Raw genomic sequence first — 24,494 nt, 5'->3', positions numbered from 1 at the left:
ATCCCTGTCTCTTCCACACAGTGAGGCGTGCAGCTTATTGATTAAACACAGGTATCAGATCGGTGCTCAGTATTGATCGATGCCCAAAGCCCAGATATCAGTATCTGTATCAGGGCTGAAAAAGTGTGATTGGTGCTTTCCTTGACTGAAATCCATGCTCAGCTGACGAGTGTCTGTGCAGGCTGTTCCTGACCATGGACCCTGTGCATGGGGAGCTCTCCAGAGCCATGAGGAACAGAGGGGTGGAGGTTTACATCCCAGGGGAAGATGAGGGAGTCTGCTGGGATCCACTGGACCTGAAAACCCTTCTTCACACTGCAGGGGTGACCGGAGACTGTGTGTGCGATCTGCTGATTGAAATACATAAAAGCATCAAATCTGCTATCTGGGGTAAGCACTGAGTAATGACAACAAATACCATGGATACAGTGTGCTGTCAGCCAGTCAGTCTGCAGAGTCAAATAAAGAAGATCTCTGCCTCCTATCTTTTAGATTCCCCTGCCTCATCAGTTGCCTCCCTCCTCCATGCTGCCACCCTGCTGTCATGCCAGCTGCAGAGAGGTGTAGATTTACCCAGCGCCCTGCAGCATGCCTGTGGAGAAGCCTACTCACTGTGCCAACGCACCACTGCCAGCCAAAAGGTATCAGCACCACCTTATCAGTCTAAATCAGATGTCCAGTCACAGCTGAGTCATCCTTCATTCAATATAAAGAACAGTGTAGACAACGTGGGCATGATATTTTACTCCAGTCTTTAATTTGGAGTCAGTCATTCTTTCTCCAGCTGGGGACTAAAATTTAAATAATTTAATCTTAGTTAAAGTCTTACGTTTGCGTTGCTTTTACTCCTTCTGATTTATACTATTTACCAGTTTCCTTTTTCTGGTCTCAGCCATAAATTATTTGCTTTTATCCAGTTTGTACGAAATGCTGGCACCCGTCTCTTAACCCAGGCTAGGAAAAAACAGGCCGGTCTTCTTCCCTTCACTGGCTCCTGTTGCCTTGTGTAAGATCCTGCTGATAACTCCTCTAGCATTTCATGGTCAGCCTTACAGTTGTATTTTGAGCCCCAATGAGTCACAATAAGTCCTCAGGCAGGGTTCTCCTGGCTTCTCCCAGTATACACTATATTACAAGGGGAGACCAACCTTTTCCGTCTATTTATGGACTCCAGAACATAAATTTTAGTGTTTTTGACCTTCCTCTAGCATAAATGAATCTATTGAGCACATTCATGCTAACTGGAGGGTAAAGAAATAACCATAGGTGCGTTGTTATCCCTCCAGCAAGCCCAGCAGTTGATTGAGCAGCACTTGGCCATCTTGGACACAGAGGATTGGGGTAGTGGGCTGCTGTGTGCTGGAGTTTGGCCTGATGGCTTCCCCTCTGCCCTCCTCTCCACGGAAGACTCCTGTTTCTCTGCCGTCCTCCGGGACGGACAGGTCCTTTCATTTTGCTTGAACACCCTCAGCCTGCAGGGCAAACGGTAAGGATAGTAACACAGTTCTATGAGCTTGCAGCAGAAACACATCACTACCTATCCATGAATGTATGAACCTGTGAATCTATCCTGGAAGGACAGGTATTAAAGGAAATAAGAAATAAGACTGAAAGCACCTAAACTTCATGTGAAAAAGATGAAGATTCAGTTCAAGCATTCAAAGGAGTGAAAGCACATACACTAAACCAGTGATGGGAAACCTTTTTCCTTCATTTCAATTTTTGTAACATATATCACACTAACCTAAAATGCGATGACAGGAACTGCTTCTCTTTGGTATTTCTTCTGATGTCAGATGCTAGTGATGATGATGATGCTACTCGCAGCTGGTTTTCCCGGTTTGGGTCAGTCAGGCTTGAGTATAACTTGGTCTTTGAGTCAGTTAAGATGTCAGTGGAAGAATATATTCTGCTGAAAGTGTCAGGAAGTCTTGCAGTTCAAGTTTCAGTTCAGCTGTATAGAATTATCGATGGCACTTCAGTTGGCACAATGTCAACTGAAGAGTACGCATATGAAGGGACATGAAAGAGTTTGCAGGATCAGTTAAAGTGTACATTTATAGATAAAGGTAGTGGAAGTGTCAGTTGATGTGTACGCCCTGAAAGCAGGTTAACTCTGCAATAACACGACATTTGTTGTGCACAGGAATCGTCCACTGAGTCTGAGTGACCTGCAGAGGGCGTTGCAGAGCAGTGGCGTCCATGAAGGCTTGGTGTTCTCTGGAGGAGTGGTGGATCTGGCCGACGGAGATGCTCTGAGGCTGATCCCCACAGCAGTGAGACTGCTCACAGAGAGAGCCTCTCATGGAGACTGGATCCTGCGCAGCAGCTGGCTCTCACACCTGGGGAAGAGCTACAAATACGTCCCTGGTGTGTTACTCTGCACACACAAACACACACAGCACCCCCCCCCAGTTTTAGAGCAATCTGTCTATGCATTTTACTGTTTATATCAGAATCACACCACCTTGCAGAATTTTTTTTTTTTAATTCAGGATTGTCTGGCACTGTCTAGTGCTTTAGTACAACATTGTGCTTCTTAACTCTTCCAGATCCAGCTCTGGTCCAGGTGGAGGCAGGAAACAGGGCCCTGAAGGCTGTGTTTGGCAGCAAACTTGCTGCCAAGGGCAAGTCACTAGCAGAGTTGCTCCAGCCTCACAGCATCGGTAAACTCTTTGGTTGTCTTGTTCTCGTGTTAAAAAACACTGCATCTGAAAGCCCTCACCAGTACAGGAAGCAGTATGAATATATATTTAATGTGTAAGATAGAAAGTCTAAAATCTCAGATTACAGTTGGAAATAGTTCAGCTAGTTAATACTGTCATCAATGTCAAGCATTGTTCACAGCGATGCTAGTGTCCAGGTTATGTTCAGTCAATATGAGGGAAAGGTCAAGGTTTTGAGAGTCAAACGCTTTCAAAATAACTTCTAACTGTGTTTAGAAAAGCAGCTTTCAGAAAGTTCACAGCATAGTTCACATCTCTGGTTTTCTTGTTTTTACATGAAATATCAAAATAGTGTAATTTAGAATAGAATATGCTTTTTCCTTGATGCGATTCACTGCACAACATAGTGTTCATGACTTAACCAAGACAGAGCAAAAATGAGTTAGATACTCATTAGGACTGCGCAACATAGTTGAGAGAGCTGAATATTTTCTAGTAGATGAGTGTTCATTTTGTCTGTGTGAGCCATCATGTTGGGCATCACCATCACAGCACGGCTGAGAGATCTCCATGATTTTCTCCATATTTCATGCTGAAGCTGATGATGATTTCAGTGCAGTACACTCCTGCCTTTCTGTCAGACATTTGACTTGTGTTACTGCCTACTGCTGCCGTCTGTGATGAGACTTAACCACTTTGTCATATCGCCAGATGAATACAGGATCCTGGTGGACATGCGATGGAACAAGCAATACCTGGATATTTTAGCCAACAAGTGCAACTTTGAGGACGAGGAAAGATACACGGAGTTTCTGGAGGCCCTGAACGCAGTCGCCAACAGGTAGAGTAGGAGGTCGCCAGTCCGCTTTGTACTGCTTGACACATGCAGAATTTGGTCTTAGGCATGTACTCAAAGAGTTAAAGATGGCTGCAGTAGAACAAGTCAGCATATGTTCTTTTGCAAGTGGAAAGGTAACAAATCAAGTGCAAGACAATATGCAATGCTAAGAATCAAAGATATCTGAAAATGCATAAAAACTTTTCTTCAGAGTTCTTGAATGGTTGGAAATTGAAAACGTCTGATATTCTTATGCAAAATGATCTGTAAAATGTTGTGAAAGGTGCTAATAATTTGTGTGTTTGTAAGGATTGTTCTGATGATGGACAGAGAGGAACGGTCTGTTATCTGCACCTGTGCTATCAACCTGTCTGCTCAGAACTGTGCCCTGAGAATAGCCACGGCCTTCAGCAAAGGTATGCACAGCCCACTTTGGGCAATGATGAACTCATGCAAGAGTACAATTATCAGAATATCCACCCACTGAGCAGCACAGCACACAAAGGTGCGTAACTCTGTGAGCATATGTTGTCCTCCCCAAACAGGGACTGTGGATATTGGTCACCTGCCCCACCCAGTGCTGATGCACCTGCGGACCTTCTTTGACCTGTGGGACTCATTCACCTTGCAGGCTGTGCAGAGCGGACTGCCCCACATCTCAGACCACATCATGTTTGAGGTCAGAACTCGCTTACTTTATCACTCAGTCAGAGCAGAATAAAGTGGAATAGAAGATAATGTAAAACTTCATTACCTGCGTAACTGATTTCAAAATCATGAAGGAAATGCAAGTGGTCAGAGGTTAAACAGGGTTCCTTTAAAATTTCCCTTCACTCATGGCATTCTACCTGTCTTCTGTGTTCAGATCCTGCAGCTGCTGCAGTGGCTTGATCGTTTCTGGGATGTCTGCAGCACGCTGCCGGCTGACTCCCAGGGCATCTCTGTGCTGTCTCTGCACTGGCAGTGGGTACAGAAACACCTCATCCTCCGGCTGCCCGAGCTGCTGCTCGGAGACAACGACACCACATTCGAGTAAACGCTCCTCTCTGCACTATATCACAATTCATATTCATTTAATTTATTCAGAATTACTTAATTAATTTATTTACATTTGCTCTAACATCACAGAGATGATATGACTGTTAAGTAGCAATAGATGTTCTTTCATGGATACAGTATTTTTTATTTTACACACTATTAATGTGCACTCTTAAATACTCAATTCTGATTGGTCAATCGCCTGCTCAGGAATTCCTAACAGTCATAGACTAAAGGGGCAATCCGTTAATGTACCAAGCTCAGTAACGAATTGCCAGCTGATTTGACGTGTGGCTGGAGAATGACATGTCCCCAACAAGAAAGAAAGAAAAAGTAAAGAACAACACTGGGCTGACAGGAGAAGCGATATTAAGGCACAAGAGACTTGAGGACACAGAGATTGACCTAATTGAAGTGGACAGACATGAAAAAACAGCAAGAAAAACACAGCATGGACGATCAACATGCTAAAAGACTGCTGAGTGGAGACAAAACTGGAGACAGATTTTTTAATGTACGACTCTGAACACAGAAATCAGCTGCTGCGGGACTTTTATCCATTAGTACAAAATAACAGTGGTAAACCAAACTCTGTCTCCAGCTACGTCTCTCTCAGGTCTGAGATATCCCGTCACTTCTCCACATTTGACATGATTACTTCAGGATGACATAGAAGCCCGACTCGAAGTGGAGGGGTTTATTTCTCCATAGGAACCTCCTCACTACATTATCCCTTACATATCTAATTGTGTTATGGAGACGTTTATTTTTGAAAGTCTACAGTTGATGTATTTGCATTCCTGTGCTGTGCTCCAGAGGTCAGCAGGAGCTGCAGGCAGTCTCAGCAGCCATCCAGACTGTTCTCTCCACGCCGGTGTCTGTGGCCACAGCTCTGAAAGGCATCCAGAAAACCCTGGGGAAAGCTCTGCCATTCAAGGTGTGGAGGCACCTCATCAGCTCTACATCTTCATCAGTCACACATAGTCTTTGAACATATTTACTCATTATCAGTTGGTTCTACTGTCTTTCTTATGTTTTTTCTGTTTTGTCTAATAGAAGAGAAGAAGGCGTTCAAAAGCCAGTTTAGTATATAACGTTTGTCATTCACAACTTATCTGACCTTATGTGAATCACTTCACAAACCCTATCCACCTTCCTCATCAGCTGGAGGCAGTGGCGGAGTGTGCGTCTCGGCTCAGGCTCCTGAGTAAAGCCCTGGATGTGAGCGACCTAAGGCTGGACGGCACCACAGGTCCTCTGAGGCAAGAGCTGGTCCGACTTCAGGGTGCTGGGCTCGGGTTGGACATCAAAGAGAGTCTGCTGGAAGCCTGCGGCCTCGTTCTGCTGGCAAACAACCAGCTGGATCCACACAAGTCTGGTGAGCTTTTGTCACAGAAAGACCTTTTAACAGTATACCTTATACCAGTCTTGTTGTGGTGGCTATAGACCTGAAAAAGGTGTTTGTGATGGTGGTCAGTTGGTGGTCCGGCTAACTCTTAAATCCAGTGCAACATCCTAATAGTTGCTGCCATTTGCCCACACTTTGTACAGAATAACTTCCAATGACTTGCAGCATCATCAGGTCAAAACTTCTGCTTGGTCTTAGTGTAAATCCTATTTTATGGGTTCCTGGCATATTCACTAGCACCATCATCAGGATGAAAGGTTGTTCTACTACTAAGAACAAAAAGCCATTGTTCAGCTTGTTCTGAAGTTTACCGAATACATTCACACCACGATGGGCCCTTTCTATTGTGGATATGATTTGTTCCGTCCTCTTGTGCCATCCTCAGGCCAAAATGTGAACTTGTACACAAGAAGCTGTAGCTCAGAAGGTTTCACTGTTTTCAGAATTTCTCAGAAAATTAGAGAAGAAATTGGGATTTTTGGGATTTAAATATGATTCAAAAATGAGAGTGAAAACTGGATTTTAAAATATGCCATCAAGAGTGCAGCGGCTCTGAACCATTCACCATTATTTGTTTAATTAATTGGTCTGATTCACGGTCAGCAGCTTTCTTTTCTTTTGCTTCAATTCAAACTAGACTGTATTTTTCTAAACCTCTCTTTTCAAATTCAGCAGCTGAAAGTCATGTTTTCTGCTGCTCTCTTAAATCACTCGTACATACATTTTCTGTGGTAGTCGTAAGCCTTAGTCAGAGTCGAATGAGTCCATGTCTGTGGATTTTGCCCATAATGCTCACATCAGGATAAAGCCTCTTGGTTGTAATCACTCCATGTGCCTAAATCATCATTGTATTGTTTGTCTTGTCCAGTACGCTCATATTGTGTGATGTGATGAATATTGCAGTCTGTATGGGAAATGAATGTTTTGTCTTGTTTCATGTCTAAGAGAAAAACCTGTGATATTAAAGGGTCAGTATGTGAAGGTCTTATTATACTTTCCCATTAGGAGTGTTGGAGAGGTTGGTGTCCAGCGTGGAGCAGCAGCAGCGTCAGATGACCTCCAGAGGGCTCCTGGAGGTCTGCTCCCTGTCTGAGGGAGAGGACACAGGAGACAGAGTCCACCTGGCCAGAGAGGAGCTGCAGCAGCTCAGCCGCAGGGCTCAGCTCTGGCCCCTGATGGAGGAACTGGCTGTACTCAACCAGCTGCGACTCAGCACTGACCTGCTCCACCTGGCTCTTTCTCCTGGGTAAAACTCTGTTTCCTCCTCGACAATACAAAAATATTTATGGGGACCATCCATGACCCAGTTGATTGTTTTGTGAATTCTTCTTCCGTTGATTTGCAGCGATCAGGAGGCTGAGGACAGCTTACGTCGAGATCTCTCCAGACATCTGCGCTACTGCCTGCAGTCCACACCGATGAACGTCAGTCAGCTCCAACCGCTGTGGTTCCTGCTCAGCAGCGACAGGGTCAGTAGGATACAGTTTCAGTAACAAAAGTCCCCCTTCACTCAAAAATATGTGGACCGGGGCTTTTATATTGCTTGGTCTTTACTGTGCAGAATGGTGCATGTGCAGCGTTTGTGGGCCAGTATGGAGCGTATACTTTTAGATGTAAGTGTGATGTTGAAACTTGAAGCCTCCAGTGCACAGTCACTGTGACATGGACATTTCAGTGAAACAATGGATCTTGTGTCCAGCAATTAAACCTTTAAAGGTGTCTTGAGTTATGAGCAAATATGTGATAGGCCACTCTCACTCGCACCAGTCAATATGGCACTTGCTTCCAGAGCATGGGGGTGAAATTCTGTCCATTGATTTTGACATACACATTTTTGGTATAGCTTGGGCTCACAACACTTTGGTCAGCCTTTTCCCAATCGCGGCCTGAACATATGCCAAGAATTATGATGATTGGACAAATTATTATGTTGTAAGTTCTGTTATAAGTTATGGCCTTTTTCCTGCTAACCCCCTCCCTCTGCAAAGTTTATTGGTTGATGGCATGTTTTTTGACTGATATTGCCCATTTATAATAACAATGTGTGTCTCAGTCCCCCAATGCTATATTCCAATATAGGTGTTGATACAGTTAAAATCAAACAGGTTCTATTCATATTACTTTTTTTCCCAGAAATCCAAAATGGTGACAAATTCATTATGGTGGACTTTTATGGTCCAAAAGGTTTTTTTGTAAAGCACATTGACCTGGACATTGACCTGGAAGTCAAGTCTGATTGTGAGGGGCGTGGCCTTTCAAAATTGAAATTTTGGGTATTAATTAAAGCGCCACCATCTGGCCAGTTGGACTCATGGAAAGTGCTTGCTAGCTAATGATATAATGATAATAAACCAGCACAATAGCGATACCTTTTTGGCTTCAAACCTAATAAAGACACTGTTTCATGGTTGAGAAAAACCCATATGAGTGAAAAATGTAAGAAAAAGGACAAAAAAACCACAATAATTCAAGCTTCAAACATAGAGTGCTGCTCATCAGTCTTCTCCCCTCCAGCCGGCTGATGAGCTGCAGTTTGTGTGGTGTGAGCTGCTGTCAGAGGCTCTGGCTGCCCTGTGGACCAGCAGTGTGACGTCAGACCCCGATCTGTGGCTGAAATGGGACCCATTGAGACCTGAAACCCACCCAGCTCCTAAGCTGCACCACGGAGCAGACAACATGGTACAGGCCTTTAACATCTCCTCTTGGCTTTACTGTATTTAATAAATGTAGTTTAATACATGTCCGTGTTGTTTTCCAGGGACCAGCCTTGCTGAGTAAAGCAGTGTGGTCACGTTGCATGCTGGGAGTGCTCAGCAGCAGTGAGACTGGAGGTCAGTGGGAACCGTCAGGGGTAGCCCTCCTCTCCCTCTCCCATGTCACCCTGGGGGAGTGGAAGGAGAGGATCCAGCAGCTGCAGGACGTGTCTGCTGTGTTGTGGGACAATATGGCCATTCCCACACTGGCTGAGTTCAGGTAGGTTACTACTAGTACTACTACTACTACTACCATCGGTAAACCTCCAATAAACCAGCAGCAGATAATCACAGTGTTCTTGAAGGCAAATACTTAAAAGTGAGCTAGTAAGGCAGCTTGGTTGTAGCCTATTAAGGTCTTTATTTACAAGGAGAAGGACCTTAAAATCAATCCTGAATGTTACAGGAAGCAGCTAAAACTGGACTAATGTTCTCTCTCCTCTCGGTTCTGGTTAATAGCTGAGCTGCAGAGTTGTTTTTTTTTTTGTCATTTACTTTTTATTGGTTTTTGATTTTGCATGTAAACAGACAAACAGTCAAACAATCAACATGAAGACCTATAGATGAGTACAGAAGTACCGAGGAGAAAATAAAAACATACATAAGTGGACTAGTAATCACCTCCAGTTAAGAGAATATAAGTAATCTGATAGTACTGTCTGAAATTACCTGAAATCCGGTCTTATGGTTGAGACAAAAGCACACCATTTTTGCCAATTATAAATAAATGCCTCTTTTTGTGTTCTTAAATTAAACCTAATTATTTCCATTACAAAGATGTTGTACACTGTATCAATCCATTCGTCTACGCTGGGTGCCTCCCTCTTCAGCCATTTCTTCATTATTGATTTCTTACAGGCCACCAGTAGTATTCTCAGTAAATATTTATCTTTGTTCCTCCAATCTAGTTCCTGTAAATCCACCAAATATAACAAACTGAAACAAAAAGATATTTTTGTTGAAAACACAGTCTCTAGAGTTTGATGTACACGTAACCAAACTGGGGTCACAACAGGGCAACACCAGAATATATGATAGTGATTCACCTCTGTGCTTCCACAACATCTCCAACATTCTATCTGATTGGAATTTGTTCTCTTTTGATATGGAGTACAGAAAAAGCAAATTACATTTTTCCATGCATATTCTCTCCAGAGCGGAGAATTTGTTGTTTAAAAATGTCCATCCAGTTCTCCTGAGAAATGTTGGTGTTTCCTTCGGTTTCCCATCTTGATTTTACATTACATGTATTTTCTTTGTTAAAAGATTGAAGACGTGTATAGTTTTGAAATTATCTTCTTATTAGGTTCATCTATGTAAGCTTTTACAAATACGAATATCATTTTCAGGTTAATAATTTTTTATAATTTTTTCCCCGATATAGTCTCTTATTTGTATATACCTGAATAGGTCCTGGTTTTGTAAACCCAAATTATCCTTGAGATCTTGGAAACACAGTGATGGTCAAAAATAAAACCCAGTCCAGAATGTTACCATGCTACCAAACATTAGAAAAGATCTCCATTAGCATTTATCATTTCTTGGTGTACTGATCACCCCCATACCTCCTCAGGGGCACAGACTTTAGGCTCCAGGGTGCTGTCCTGCGTCGGCAGCTGCAGAGCATGGCTGACCTGCTGCCTCCCAGCCTGCAGGAGGGCTACATGGAGAGCTGTGAGAGCCTGGTGGAAGACCCCGACCCTCTGATAGCAGCAGAGGAAATCCAGACTGTCTTCAGAGACTTCCTGCCTCCCAGTGTGCTCCCTGACGGCCTGGTGGAGGCCTGCATCACCTGCCTGCAGCAGTACATCCAAAGCAAAATCCAAGGCTCCAACCAGCTGGCCCGCTCTGGAGTGTTCTGGGTCAACATGGGCCTGCTGCAGATCAAAGTGTGGACACCGCAGACCATCTTTGACCCAGCTGTGAAGAGGGCCTACAAACTCAACTATGCTCAGCAGGAGGTCAGCAACTGCCTGTTTTTGTTTCTTCAAACCATTCTGTCACATAAAAATGAATATAGATTTTAAAAAGTATTAAGTTTTATCCAAAGCACATTTCATATATTTTGAAAAAACAGCTGTCTGTTGCCTTTAACTACCTTTTACTTTTGACTGCACCCAGCAGGAAGTACTTCCTGATATTTGATCATAAATTTATCAAGCTGTACCTGTGCAAAATGTGCTAACAAGCTATGTGGCACGCGTCCATTTTTCATTAAGTCCAGCTGAATATTCTATATTGGTGGAATGAGACAAATAAAAAAGTTAAAAACGATATCGATCATGCCTTTCAGTATAAAATGTTTCTTTTGGACTTCACGTGATGCACACTAGAAGGAGGTGAAAATCAGGAATCCCTTGAACTGATGGTTGGATTGGCATGTCCCTTGGTCTGTTTCAGCTGGCTCTGCTGCAGGAGGAGTGGAGAGGACGTAGCCTGTCGTCTCAGCTCATGACTGGAGCAGAGCTGGAGGAGAGCAGCATCACTGATGGCTTCCAGCATCCTCGAGTCAGGTCAGATCCAGCTGCGAGTACTAAACTGAGAGTAGAGCAGAGTACAACTCAAAGTGACCATGATTACAGCATACTCTCTAAGGGAGGTATCGCTTTCCAGCCAGTGTGGAGATCATCATGGAGGACAGTGACCAAGAGTTCTTTTAGTGTACATATGACATGTGAGTAATGAAAAAAATGAACCATTTGTACCTGGCTTGTTGCTGCAGGTACCTGTGGATCCGTATGCAGCAGGTGAAGGAGCAGATAGCTGAGCTCTCCAGGAAACAGGCCTGTCGCCCTCATGAGCCTCAGTATGGTCGCCTCTTCCAGGAGCTGCAGCACTACCTCTGCAGCATTGGCCAAGCGTCTGCAGTGGAAGACCTCCTGTCGCACCTGCTGAAGGCCCTGCAGAGCTCTTCCTCCACCAAGTCTAGATCAGCGGTCCAGGGCCTGCTAAAAGAGGAGGCTGTGTGGCAGAACTCCCAGCAGCGCTTCTGCCAGAGGCTTCTGGAGGACTACCCCCTGTACCCTGATGTGGTGGGGCCGGTTCGGACCGGCATCCTCCAGCTCCGACACGGCATGAGGCTGGTGGCCTCTCAGCTGGCTGCCTCGCTCACACCTGTGCCTGGGCTGCCCAAGTTGGTGTCCTGTCTGCTGGCCTTCCCCTCCCTGTCCCACAGTCTGCCGTCCTACCTGGCCCGGGCAGACTTCCTCTGCTCCAGGGCTTGCATGGACATTCTGCGCTGCCTGGTGAAGCTTCTGCCTCAGCAGCAGGACCCCGAACGTGTGATTCCTCAGTCCTCCACGCTGCTCCTTAACGCCCTGCTGTATGTGCAGTGCCACACCCTGTCCACCGGAGAGTTCAGCCACGAGACACGCGGCCTCTTCAGACACATCTGTCAGGTCAGAGCTAGACCCGCTGATTTCTGGGTTGACATTTGACTCCGTTCAGTAACAATTATGTTTTTATTTGTCAAACTTTCCAAGGCAAATGTTTCTGTGCTGACTGTAACATGATTCTCCTCAGGCTCTGGTGAATGAGTGGGACGAGCAGGAGAGACGGAAGAGAGAGCAAGAGCAGCTAGAGGCCAGTCTGTACCGCAGCCGGAGTCGACTGCACGGCTCCGGGCTGACGGAGGACGAGCAGGAGGAGAGGGACTTCAGACAGCAGTTCCCTCAGTTCAACCAGGTATTCACATCAGATAAGATGACTGTGCCTGGTTGAGTCCATTCATCTTATCTCTCCTCATGATAAAAATTATTTCTCAAGTAAGCAGACACTGGTCAGATCATATCAAATCTTCAGTCATTCAAACCAGATTATTTATTTTAAGTGTTATATCTCAGAAATATTATATATCTGAGAAAGGTTGAAGGACACACAAACTCCCTCCATTTTAACTAGATTGTCATCTGTCATAAGGTGCTGTGTGTTCACTTAATGCCGCTCTGAACAGACATGCAACATGACTTCCTGAAGAAGTTTACTCCATTTGTTGAGCTGTCATGCTTCACTGTAATTGGCTGTGCTGTTTTAGAAATATGAGAACAATTATGTGATGGGTTGAGAAGCTATTTATAAATAACTCTCCAATCTGTAGTCCATCTCCACCAGCTCTGTTGCACTCTAACCAAAATAACAGCCGGTGCTTGAATGTGTTAAACCATTCTCAGAAATTATTAGATTATGACATATGTTGCATATGTTTACTGTTCACTCTCTGGCAGTTGCCCAGATAAGATTTAGTCCAGATATCTTGCTGTAGAGGAAAGATTTAAGACAGTGACATAGTCAATCCGAGGCCCTGATGAAAATCAGTGTAGTCAAGACAAAAAAACATTCCAGGAGCTTTAGAAATGCCAGCTCACTGTATATGTATACACTGTTGTATGCGTCCACACTTCATCAGGACTTTGCAGACATCACATCCCAACCAAGTCTGGAGGGTCCAGCAGACTCAGGCCTTAAGGAGGAGGGAGAGAAAGTGCAGGAGGAGTCCAGCAAGAGCTGCTTCCTGTCTCCAGCCGGCATGAACACACTGGTCCAGGTTCATCAGCGCCTCTGTCTGGGATATGCACAATCACTGTGGTACCAGAGCACAACACCAGCCAATGACAGCAAAGAACACATCCAAGCCCTGGTCTCCTCCTATCAGATCGTTTCCCCTATGATGTCACGCTTCTTTCATCTGATTGGTCAGTGATCTTATTTGCCATCACTCACATATGCAACAGAAATGTTTTTAACCTGTCTAGCAGCAAAGCAGAAATGTACTCCTGTGAATAGATTATTGGATTATGACCTCTGTGGTTCTCCCTCAGATGCTGAACTGGACCAGCAGCTGACAGGCAGTGAACTGCTGCTTTCTGCCCTCCTCCAGAACATGGTGCAGGGCTCGGGGGGGCCTGACGGTCTAGCCATCACTTCAGAAGGACCTTATGACTTCTACCAGCAGCCCAACATGAGCGAGGCCCGTCTCTGTCTTCCCGTCCTGGAGCAGCTGAGTGCTGCAGTGAAGCAGAGGCTGGAGGAGTGGCCAGAGCATCCAGCTCTCGTACAGGTCAGTGACCTTTGTGGCCGCAGTGAGTTAGCATGAGGGCATTCAATGTTTTCAAGCAAAAGTGGCTGAAGCAGTAAAAAACAGACATTACCACCTGGTTATTTGATCTATAAATATTTTCTCCCACTCCAATATCCCTGTTGCTGTAGAATAGACTCTCCAGATGAGCTGTGAAACTTTGGTCTTGGTTGCTCTAATGTGAAACCCTGCCTGTGTGTTGTTTTCCAGCTGACTGTGGTGATGGAGAGGATCATGGCTTTCAGTCTGGCCTGTCCTCTGGCCAAGTTCCTTAATGGTCTGGAGATCCTGCTTAGCAAAGCACAGGTGAGCTCTGTTAGCAAGATGCTTCCCATGCCATACATGATGTGTTCTTCAGTTTCATGTAGTGTTGATACATTTAATTAATTTTTGTCAGATAAAAACACCATAAGTCTGCATGTTATAGTGTCAAATGTTGCACAGATTTACTATCACCTCTGTTCTCATCAGGACTGGGAGAATAACGCCAGCCGCTCCGTCTCTCTGCGTAAGGAGCTGGAACCAGTCACCCAGCTCATTGTCCAGTGGCGTAAACTGGAGCTCAAGTAAGACACGGAGGGTTTTAGTCCAGCCAGCATTTAATGACCACAGTGCACAAGCTGTTTCCTCTTCCTGTGTGTAGTATGTAAATGTTTCCTGTCCTGTCACACGTAGCTGCTGGTCGAGCAGTCTGGACAACGCAATGAAGCGGCACACTGAGAAATCCACCGTACACTGGTTCTCTGTCTACCAGCTGGTAGAGAGATATTTGGAGGAACAGAGGATGGATGCTAATACAGGTACATGCACAGTGCTTGATTTATGGCTCTGAATGTGTGCTTATTCAGGTGGATGAGCAACTGATGATACAGATGTGTCTGTTATTTTTGCCATACTTGTTTTTACTTGGCTTGACTCCTTTCAAGGATGATGTTTCAAAAAAATATGAAATGAAAACTATATATTTGAAGTGAAGAGAAGCTTAGCATTATTTACATGCTTGCTCACCAGTATTAGCTCACTACCACAATACAACTAATCAGTATGGATTTCCAGGCACAAACTAAAGCAGATAAAGCACACACTCCCTCCAAGAGTATAACAGAACAAATGAACTTCCTGTCACTGCAGGTGAGGAGGTGGAGTTCCTCTCCCTGTCCTCAGTGTCCACCACCCTCCAGGCCTTCATTGAGGGCTCCACCCTGGGAGAGTTCCACACCCGCCTGGCCATGCTGCTCAGCTTCCACTGCCACCTCCTGCTCGTCCCCAACCAGAATGGGAAAGGTCAGCCACCACTCTGTCCTATCTAACTACAGTTCTTCCATGCCTTGTGAACGTTGAAAGAGTTATTAGTCAGAGTGATCATTCCTCCTCTGCATACTGGTCATGAAACAGTCTGGTCATAACCTGATTACACCGTCCTCAATCTGTGGCCCTCTTATCAAAGCCGAGCTGTAACTCGTATATCGGCTACATTACAAGCAACCAGTACAAGGGTGCAATAATGAGAGTCAGTGCTGAAGCACCTGATGGAAACGAGTGGTCTGCTGCCACTACCAGCCTTCAACCTGAGTACAATGGGTGCTTGGGCCTTCTCTTATGCTGCACCCAAACTTTAGAACTTCACACCCACATGCTCGATTACATTGCAGATTTTTTTTACTTCCGTGTCATTTTCTAGCTCATTTGCTGAGCTGTGCTCTGTTGCTTCTTGCATGTCTGAATGTTCGCTGTACTGATGCTTTTTGTTGGTGCTTTGTGTGACTTTGTGAGCCTTGTGCTGTCTTGCATTCACTGTTCTTTTGAGATCTATATGTAAGTATTTGATGATGTTGAGGGCTGCTGCAAAACCTTCAGCTTGCACCTCTTGAAGTAGTCCATTGTTGATTTTGAGGTGTGTTTAGGATCATTATCCTGTTGTAGAAACCAGACAGACAGTTTGATGTTTGCTTCTGAAATTTGCTTCTATTTAACCAAGCTAGAGTAGATCAGACACCTTTGTAAAAGTTATCTGAGAGCTCAAATCTCTTGGGGTGCCCAAGCTTTTGTATGGTGCTCCTTTCCTACAAAACGGAAATAATAAACTAATCCTGCTTAGAATTTTGAAAAGAAGGTTTCATCTTTCACCGTTTCATCATTGACGTTTGTGGTTGTAAAATACATGTGACCTTCAGTCACTGCTGAAAACAAGACACCATCTAGTCTTTGTCGCTTTTTGTCTGTGAGAGCGACTGATCATCTCCATCGATGGGGGATGACATGCTAACTCTTTCCTCATTTTGCAGAGTCATTGTCCAGTGTTTTGTGGAACCTGCACAAATACTACAGTCAGTTCTCTGACTGCATCCAGACCAGAATCACTCAGCTCAGACAGCCCATCGAGAAGGAGCTCAAGGTTGATATTAGTCTTCTTTTTTATGGCATACCAGTACTCTGAAACCTTGGCCATACATGTTTGAGTAATATAGTGTGTGAATGTTCCTAAGCTCCAATGTCATGTGAATTGTTGTCCTCAGGACTTTGTTAAGATCTCCAAGTGGAATGATGTTAGCTTCTGGTCCATCAAACAGTCAGTGGAGAAGACCCATCGGTAAGATATTATCGTCATTGGATTTGTGCTGTGCTGTGTATTTATTCTTTAGGACTTAGTGTCCTGCTCAAGGACAGGACAGATGGCTGCTCTGCCACTGATATAGTTGTGCTTATATCCTTTTCTCTCAGGACTCTCTTCAAGTTTGTCAAGAAGTTTGAGGAGGCTCTGAATGGTCCGAGTGTGCCCACTCTGGTGGAACAGGGAAGCAGCGCCAGCCTGGACAGTGTGGATGCTAACCCAGAGGAAACACCCATCCATCGGGTTCACCAGGCACTGAGGAGCTCCCTGCCTGGGAAGGGCAGAGATCTGCAGGTGCAAGTCTCACAGAGGACACAGAGTTTATATTGTTTTCATGATCTCAAACAAATAAGCTCTTTTCCTTTAGTGTTTTTTATCATATTTATTCAGTTATTGTCATGTGTTCATGATTATAAAAAAATGAATTAACAACCTAAGCTGAATTGTATATTTCAGAATGAGGACCCAGATGAAGGAGTTGAAGCTTCATCTCTGCAGGGACGTCTGCCTGTTCTGTCCAGGAAGATGAAGAGAATGTGTGTGCAGCTGCTGAAGAAAAACCCAGTGCCTGAGCTGGCTGAAGATCTGGACTGCTTCACTGGTAAGAATACCTACTCTTACACAATAAAAGCCGAAGTCTGATGGGCAGATCGACACGATATTTACACAGCACATTCACACTGTAAAATGATTCACACTTTTGATTTGAATGAGCCCAAAGCCTTAGCTTTGGAGCTATCCTCAAGATTATTTACATCGTATCACTACTACTCTGTTGGTCTACCACTTCAGTCCAGTCTGAAATATCAAGTCAACAACTTTATTTGTTCCCAGAGGGGAAATTGTCGTGCAGCAGTAAAACAGTAATAACACACAATGTCACACAGCATCCAAAAAAATAGTCCAGGCAATAAGATACAACATAGAAACACAGTACTACCAAAATTAAAGCAAAACAATATTTACCAAGCGGATCCTGCTTTCTTTAACATTATGTTATGTTATGTAAATCAGGCAGACTATTCTGTTCAGTGCCTCTTTGATCACTTTTGTTAATGCATTTTCCTGTTTCAGTTTGAGAGAAGCATGCCAACAGATTGAAGAGAAAGTAAAAATAGACACCATCAATGATGTGTGAAACAAAGTCATGAGGGACCTGTCAGCGCTGAGCTTAGCCTGCTTCCTCAGAGAATAATCAAAGCTCAGCTTATTATCACTTATAGTGCCCAGACACTCCATCATCAGCACCAGCATGTTAGCATGTTCATTGTGAACATGTTAGCATCAGAACATGTTAGAACATCAGTTTTGACTGATCCCTGCTCCCAGTATGGGTGTAGCCATCCTATGGAGATAAATAGGAATATTATGCATGGCTTGTAATGTTATATATCTGAATTAAAGCTCCCAGTGTTTTTTTTTTCTCAGCTCTTGTTTTCCCAATTGTATACTGCTGACAAAACATATGTACAAATAATATACAAATAACTAACCCTTACTCTTTCTGCACAAAGAACTACAATTAGTTGAATACTCAAAGGAATGAGATGCCAATGCTTATTTTTATTTATTTATTTTTTGCTTTCAGGCGAGGTCATCAGCAACCTGCGTGACCTGCAGAGCCTCACCATCGACACATCAGCAGAGAAAGAGAAGCAGAAGGCTGAGGTGAAGCATATCCTGCAGCAGAAGCAGAGAGCTCTCTCAGACCTGTTCAAGATGCTCACAGAAATAGGCCTGTCGTACCGTAAAGGCCTGACATGGAGCAGGACGGCTGACCCAGAGGAAACCCTCTGCATGCAGCCTCTGGAGATGAGCGCCGCTCTCTCTGCCGTCAGGAACCAGGAGCAGGCCGAGAGCATGTAAATACATCACTTAATGTTCACTAATGTTAACAGACTTTAGATCAGTTTATTAGCAGTAGGACACGTTCTTGTTCAGTGTAACACACTCTGGTTTTGTTGCGACTGTTTTGCTGAGTCTGGTATAACCCGTATCCTATGGTGGCTAATTTTAGCAAACCGTACATAATCATTGTTGTTTAACTGACATCAGTGAGTCACTTGTGCACTAAATCTAGCATTTACTACTATCCCACAATAAGGCTACAGTGGCCACTGATCAGCAAAACTTAAATCATCTTACTTGTTGGTCACACTTTGTTTTAAATTGCAATTGATTGAATTTATTGTATAATTAATTTTTAATGGTTAATCCAGGTAGGGGACCATTGTCTGCTCTCTGACAGCCGTTTTCTCTGCCTTCTTCATGTCCTAGGTTGTTTACAGAGTTGCTGACAGCATGGGATGGATGTCAGAAGTACTTCTACCGCTCATGGGCCAGGAGAACAGCCATGCAGACTGCTCTTCAGCACGCTGCCAAAGTGAGACACAGACACTGATTGACTGGTGGTGCACATTATATTGACTGGTAGCATTTCCTGCTTTTACAGGTTTCCCAAACGATGTGACGGTGAAGGCCAGTGATTACAGATTGAGAGCAAATTTTAGCATCTGCAGGTTCTTCAGTGTGTCACGGTGTATTTTGGCCCTATAGTCTAAAGAGTGTGTGTGGGTTTGTCTGTGTTTGTCTGCCTTTGTGTGTGTGTGTGTGCGTGTGTGTGTGCTATTTGTTCTCAGGAGCTGGGTCTGGGGAACATTGAGCGCTGCAGAGGTTTCTCCTCTCACCTTTTCAAGCTGCTCCTCAGGCAGAGGCAACGACTGGCCAACCTCACTGAGCAGTGGGTCCACCTCAGGTCAGTCTGCTGCCACACGACTGTGTTTACCAGACAGAATGGAACAAAGGAACAGAAGTAAGGTGGATGGTCGTATTTCCATCTTCACTATGAGGAGCTTTGTCTTAAACAGTCTTTTATTTGATGTTCAGTTTCAGCATCTTTCCATAAAAATATTAACTGTAGAAGTCAGTACTTGTTGGGGGAAGAACGACATGCACCCCTCATCTCACAGTAAATTACACCTTATGGTGTGGTATGATAATATAAATGCTTCTGATGTAATGTCGGTATTTAGTTAAAATGTCAAAGAAATGTTATTGTAGTACTATTATTTTATCATCATTGATCCCATTGGGGAAATTCCTTGTCATTCATTGGCCTACACACAGTGAGGTCAGAGTTCAGGGTCGGCTACAAAACAGCAGCCATAGCTGACCTGGAGCTGGGATGGAAGTTCAAGGAAAGTTGTGAAAAATGAACGTCTAAACAAAAACTCTAAAACTTCTAAACTCCATTAAATAAAACCGTATCATTATCAAGCACTAGAAGTCAATATTATAATATGCAATTGTTGAGCTCATCATTTACACTCTACACAAGGTGGGACCACATATGATAGGATTTTTATTTTTTTTTTAGTTTTCACTAATTATCACTAATTTAACTCTGTTAGGACTTGTCATTTAACAGAGTATGATTGAAGCTGGAGTAAACATTTCCTGCTGGTTCAACGTGAATCCATATATTTTGATACATCATGTTGCAGTTCCACATAGTGTGTTGTTACTGTACTGACAGATTGTCTCTTCATGTGTTATCACCACTTCCAGGAGGCTAACCAACAGTGTCCAGGGCATCAAGGCCCACCTGCAGAGCCACAGTGAGGACTCAGGCTGCACCCTCCCACCCCAGGCAGCTCTCCAGGGTTGGGTCAGCAGAGGCCAGGTGCTGGCTGCCCAGTGCACCACCCTCCTGCAGCAGCTGGCCTGGCTGCATCAGTGTTGCCCGGAGGACCTCCAAGACAAAGAGGAGACGAGCAGCTGCAGGCAGCACACCCTGAGGTGCCCCTCCCCGCTGGCGGCACAGCGGCAACCCCCAGGCTGTCTGATGCGGAGAGGGGACGCCACCTGGTGCCAACTAAACCAGCACATGACTGCAATGTTGAAGCAGACTCAGAGCCTGAAGTTGGAGCTGGACAATGTCGTGCAGCAGACCTCTGAGAACGTGCTCCACACATGGTAAAACATAATCTGTCAAGAGTTTATGTGAAATGGGATGTAGCAATAATGAAAGACGGAAAGAGTCCCTACAACACTGTTATTTTCCACAGGAACCATTTTGTCACATGCTGTTCAGCCTTCGACCGACTGGAAACTGTAGTGGCTCAGATGCCCAGCGTGGAGAAACTCTTCACCCCGGCCGTGTGTGTCGGCAGCACAGACACCCTGCCTGCCATCACCCAGAGCCTGCAGTATGTCAGAGGACAGGTGGAGGCTAACGTCACTGAGTTCACCACCTGGAAGACCCAGCTGCTCTCGCTGGGACACCAGAAGTCAGGTGAATGCACTGGCCCGTTAGCCTAACGCTATCATTCCTTAAACTATTACCAACATCCTGCTAAGAGACATGACGACAAACTGGATGAAAAATGTTTTGCTGCCTTATTTCCCCCACAGTTCACCCGCCTACATTTTGTACTGAGTTCTCTGCTGAGCTGGAGACAAACATCAACACAGTGCTGTGTGCTGTCCAGACGCTCGTGAAGAGAAGCGAGAGAGAGAAACAAAGAGAGCAGCCAGGAGACGGCAAGAGAGGTGAGAATGATGCACTGAGGCCTGCAGTGCTCTCTGCAGAGTTCAAAATCCTGCCTCAATCTTATCACGTTATATAACTAGCAGTGATTGCTGCTTTGTTAGATGCACCTGTCTAGTAGCAGTCTTTGGTCTTCAGACCTTCTTTGACCATCTAAGTATGGAGAAACTGTAGCAATGAGGAGGTGTGAACTGTGTTAGTAACAGTTATAACAAGCTGTTTAGAGTTTCTTCAAGGAATCAAAGTGTGTGCCAGCCAAACCTTTCCCACATCATCTTACTGCCAGTTCTGACCTGTGCTTTTGACACCAAACAGGCTACAAGCTACTGGCTGCAGCTTGTCTGTTTATTTACTCACCATTCTCCATTGACCCCCTGTAATCCACATGCCAATGTCTATGTCTATCCACATGTCTGTGTCAGTTTTACTTAAAAAAAAGAAAAAAGAAGACAGGTCATTTGGGAGATGCTGATATCAAGCACAGTTAAATGTAAGCCACTCACAACAAAGGTGTTGCGGTTTCTTTGCTGCAGTACCCACCCTTTAACAAACATGCTCCTCTAACCTGCAGCTCACTCCCTCAACACCTGAAATTATTGACAGCTATAAGGTAAAAATGATTTAACAGTTAAAAGGACCCTACGGAGTTTCTCACCAAAACTAATTGTGTGTGTCCTTGAGGTATCTCAAACATGCCTGATGTATCTCCTGCCACTTCAAACATTTGCAAAGTAGCTTGTTCTCCAAAAAAAAGAATCCCGCTTCTGTGAAATATCAGTCAGGCCAACATGATGTATGCTTCCTCAGGGAGGTACATCCGACATGATGTTCTCTTTAGTCTAAGTAAGCACACCTCTTCTTCACTCAAGAAAGGGTGGTGTGTGAGACACTGTATCTCACTCATGCTTCAGAGAAACAGGGTTCATTTTTTACCCTGAAGTTCTCTTTCACCATTCGTGTCAGTATCTCACTATGGGATATAGAGAAGCCCGTATTTCCAAATAAGCTTACCCTGAAGACTGGTCACTAACACACAGCCAGTTAAATAGGCACAGTAGGTACTGACCCCATGCTCGGTACTGTATGAGGTAGTGTCACGCAGTTACGTGCTTTGAACTCGACTGGATTTAGAGAGCTGGAGTTCTTTTGAGTTGGGATCCAAACACTCTTTTCCCACTTTATTTAGAAACCGAGGGTTACCAGATGTGATGTGAGCAGTCAGGTGTGTGGACCTGCCTGAACACCCGACTCTGCTCATCTATGCATGTTGCCAGGCACATCCCCCCTCCCTCAGGGGTGCACTGGCAGCCTCGGTGCATTCTACACTCACCTGTAAAAGGGAAACACCAGATATTCTTACAGTATGTGTTATGTCCTAGAAGGCAGACCTGAGATATTTTCTGAGGGGATGAATGGAATGTGAAAATAAGCATCCTTTAGATCTATGGAAGTAAACCAATCGCCTGGACCAGAAACTGCATCAGAGCTGTTTGTGTCAACATTCTGAACTTCTACTGTCTCATGTACTGAGAGCTGCACAACTGCAATATCCCGCTGACAGCCTTAATGGTTGTCCACTAATGTTGTCTGATGTCTCAGGCGGTGCTGAAGAGGAGGAGGAGGATGAAGAGCCTGTGGAGGACCTGCTGAAGCCCGGCCACCTGACGCGGCTCCTGGAGGAGGAGCTGGCAGCTGAAGTGGAGGCTCTGTGTGTGGGAGATGTTAATGCTGGACTGGAGAGACTGCTGAGCCGCCTGAGGACACACAGAGACTCCTGTCAGCCACCACAGCTCCAGGTACCAAGAACACCTGCACATATGACACCTACAACATGTGACTGGATTTATAAAGCTAAGGCAAATGTAACTAAATGTATTAATGTGTGTGCGTGCCTGCCTATATTTGTGTGTGTTCAGGAGGTGAACAAGGCGTGCAGGATGCTGGTGCGTCTTGAGCCTCTGCTGGGGATTTACTCTGAGCTGGTGCGTTACTACCTGGCGGTGTCACTGGGAGTGCACAGGAGCACCGGCAAACTGCTGTCTGTGCTGGCCAGCATCTTCGCTGAGCTCGCTCAGAAGGTACAAGCACAACAGAAGCTACTCAGTCTCATTTCACGTTTCACATTTGTAAAAGAAAAGTAATACAGGCGTGAAGTTCCCAAGTGGAGCAGAAAGCAGTGAGTAAATGGTTGTGGTCTATTCCTCAGGGCTTCTGCCTGCCTCAGGAGCTGATGGCCGGTGGAGATGGAGAAGGTGCCACTGAGTTTCACGACTATGAGGGCGGTGGTATAGGAGAAGGCGAGGGCACTAAAGACGTCAGTGACAAGATCGAGAATGAAGATCAGGTACATCATTTACGCAATAATCTTATCTCAAGCTCCAAGTACTAGCTTTTACTCCGGAGCTTTCCACTGCATTTCATGGCCTCATCAGCTGCTGAAGGCAAGAAAAGTTGGTAAGTGGAGTAGTAAGCATGGTGAGATCTTATTTTTCCATAGAAACTGTACTACAGCATCAGCTTTAGGGCATTCAATCGTTCGCAACTGGACCTCGTCAGTTTGTCTTAGAAGACGTTTCGCCTCTCATCCGAGCAGGCTTCATCAGTTCATGCGCAACCAGACTAGATAGGACAGCTCTAGTCCAATGCAATGGTGTTAGGTTCAAGTATTTATCCCCTGAGTGAGGCCAACCCCCAAAACCAAGAATGGTATCACTCTATTGTGAGGCAAACAATCCCCCCATTAGGGCGGGCATAGGGTGCAACCCTTGGGTGTCAACGACAGTCGTTTGCCTTGTTAGTGTCCCATAGTACTACAGCATGTGGCATGAAGTGACTATGCCAAAAGAAATCCAGCTTACTTCAAAGAGTTCAAAGAGTTTTAATGAGAATTTGAATCTTTTAACCAGTAATTAGCTGAAATGGTATAAGGAGTTTATTAGATGTACAAGGTGGATCATTTAACCAACATTTCTCATAAAACTGTCCATGCATTCTTCCTCCAGGTGGAGGACACTTTCCAGGAGGGTTGTGAAAAGGAAGAACAGCAGGATAAAGAGAATATCAAGGCGGAGGACAATGCTATCGAGATGTCGGAGGACTTTGATGGCCAAATGCACGATGGGAATGAGAATGAACCAGGTAACTCGAACTGTCTATGGCCCGCTGACCTTATGTGTCCCGCTCATCTTTGGGTTTGTTCCATTTCCTAATTGTGTCACACATTAAAACCTCAAACAATATGTGAATTTCACAAGGATTGACACTGAGCGGATTGTTCTTCTCTGAATCATTCGCAGGTGAAGATGACGAGTCGTCAAAAGAAGATGAGGAGGAGCTGGATAAAAAGATGGGTGACCTGGGGGAAGGACAAACAGACACTCTGGATGAGAGGATGTGGGGGGATGATGAGGATGATGAGGACGAAGGGAGTGACAAGGAGGAAGAGTCTGGCCAGGGCATGGACCAGGTACTGACCACAACATGAGCAGAAGGCTCATGTTTGAAGCATATGAAAAGCATACAGAAAGAAGAAATAGAGCAGCAGCTTGTGTGCTGCT

At 44.8% G+C, this 24,494-nt stretch overlaps 1 protein-coding gene across 1 annotated transcript in view; it reads left to right on the top strand.

Annotated features, from left to right (window-relative positions):
• Positions 1 to 24,494, top strand: part of mdn1 (midasin AAA ATPase 1) — a 60,515-nt gene that overhangs the window by 28,785 nt on the left and 7,236 nt on the right. The window contains exons 46-85 of the mRNA XM_041958320.1: positions 182 to 390; positions 493 to 641; positions 1,287 to 1,486; positions 2,147 to 2,370; positions 2,553 to 2,666; positions 3,378 to 3,507; positions 3,814 to 3,920; positions 4,050 to 4,183; positions 4,370 to 4,536; positions 5,359 to 5,479; positions 5,707 to 5,920; positions 6,956 to 7,196; positions 7,296 to 7,419; positions 8,465 to 8,629; positions 8,709 to 8,923; positions 10,277 to 10,664; positions 11,104 to 11,216; positions 11,426 to 12,101; positions 12,226 to 12,387; positions 13,109 to 13,394; positions 13,521 to 13,759; positions 13,988 to 14,083; positions 14,249 to 14,343; positions 14,453 to 14,577; positions 14,909 to 15,061; positions 16,063 to 16,172; positions 16,294 to 16,367; positions 16,499 to 16,682; positions 16,845 to 16,989; positions 17,977 to 18,250; positions 18,666 to 18,771; positions 19,028 to 19,143; positions 19,956 to 20,363; positions 20,456 to 20,682; positions 20,802 to 20,939; positions 22,537 to 22,733; positions 22,854 to 23,015; positions 23,144 to 23,281; positions 23,940 to 24,075; positions 24,234 to 24,403. Coding sequence (XP_041814254.1) covers positions 182 to 390; positions 493 to 641; positions 1,287 to 1,486; positions 2,147 to 2,370; positions 2,553 to 2,666; positions 3,378 to 3,507; positions 3,814 to 3,920; positions 4,050 to 4,183; positions 4,370 to 4,536; positions 5,359 to 5,479; positions 5,707 to 5,920; positions 6,956 to 7,196; positions 7,296 to 7,419; positions 8,465 to 8,629; positions 8,709 to 8,923; positions 10,277 to 10,664; positions 11,104 to 11,216; positions 11,426 to 12,101; positions 12,226 to 12,387; positions 13,109 to 13,394; positions 13,521 to 13,759; positions 13,988 to 14,083; positions 14,249 to 14,343; positions 14,453 to 14,577; positions 14,909 to 15,061; positions 16,063 to 16,172; positions 16,294 to 16,367; positions 16,499 to 16,682; positions 16,845 to 16,989; positions 17,977 to 18,250; positions 18,666 to 18,771; positions 19,028 to 19,143; positions 19,956 to 20,363; positions 20,456 to 20,682; positions 20,802 to 20,939; positions 22,537 to 22,733; positions 22,854 to 23,015; positions 23,144 to 23,281; positions 23,940 to 24,075; positions 24,234 to 24,403 — 7,432 coding nt within the window. The remainder of the gene's footprint in view (positions 1 to 181; positions 391 to 492; positions 642 to 1,286; positions 1,487 to 2,146; positions 2,371 to 2,552; positions 2,667 to 3,377; positions 3,508 to 3,813; positions 3,921 to 4,049; positions 4,184 to 4,369; positions 4,537 to 5,358; positions 5,480 to 5,706; positions 5,921 to 6,955; positions 7,197 to 7,295; positions 7,420 to 8,464; positions 8,630 to 8,708; positions 8,924 to 10,276; positions 10,665 to 11,103; positions 11,217 to 11,425; positions 12,102 to 12,225; positions 12,388 to 13,108; positions 13,395 to 13,520; positions 13,760 to 13,987; positions 14,084 to 14,248; positions 14,344 to 14,452; positions 14,578 to 14,908; positions 15,062 to 16,062; positions 16,173 to 16,293; positions 16,368 to 16,498; positions 16,683 to 16,844; positions 16,990 to 17,976; positions 18,251 to 18,665; positions 18,772 to 19,027; positions 19,144 to 19,955; positions 20,364 to 20,455; positions 20,683 to 20,801; positions 20,940 to 22,536; positions 22,734 to 22,853; positions 23,016 to 23,143; positions 23,282 to 23,939; positions 24,076 to 24,233; positions 24,404 to 24,494) is intronic.

The sequence above is a fragment of the Chelmon rostratus genome, chromosome 18 (assembly GCF_017976325.1).
Source record: "Chelmon rostratus isolate fCheRos1 chromosome 18, fCheRos1.pri, whole genome shotgun sequence".
In the NCBI taxonomy this organism is placed as follows: Eukaryota; Metazoa; Chordata; class Actinopteri; order Chaetodontiformes; family Chaetodontidae; genus Chelmon; species Chelmon rostratus.
This window is presented reverse-complemented; position numbering and strand designations above follow the sequence as displayed.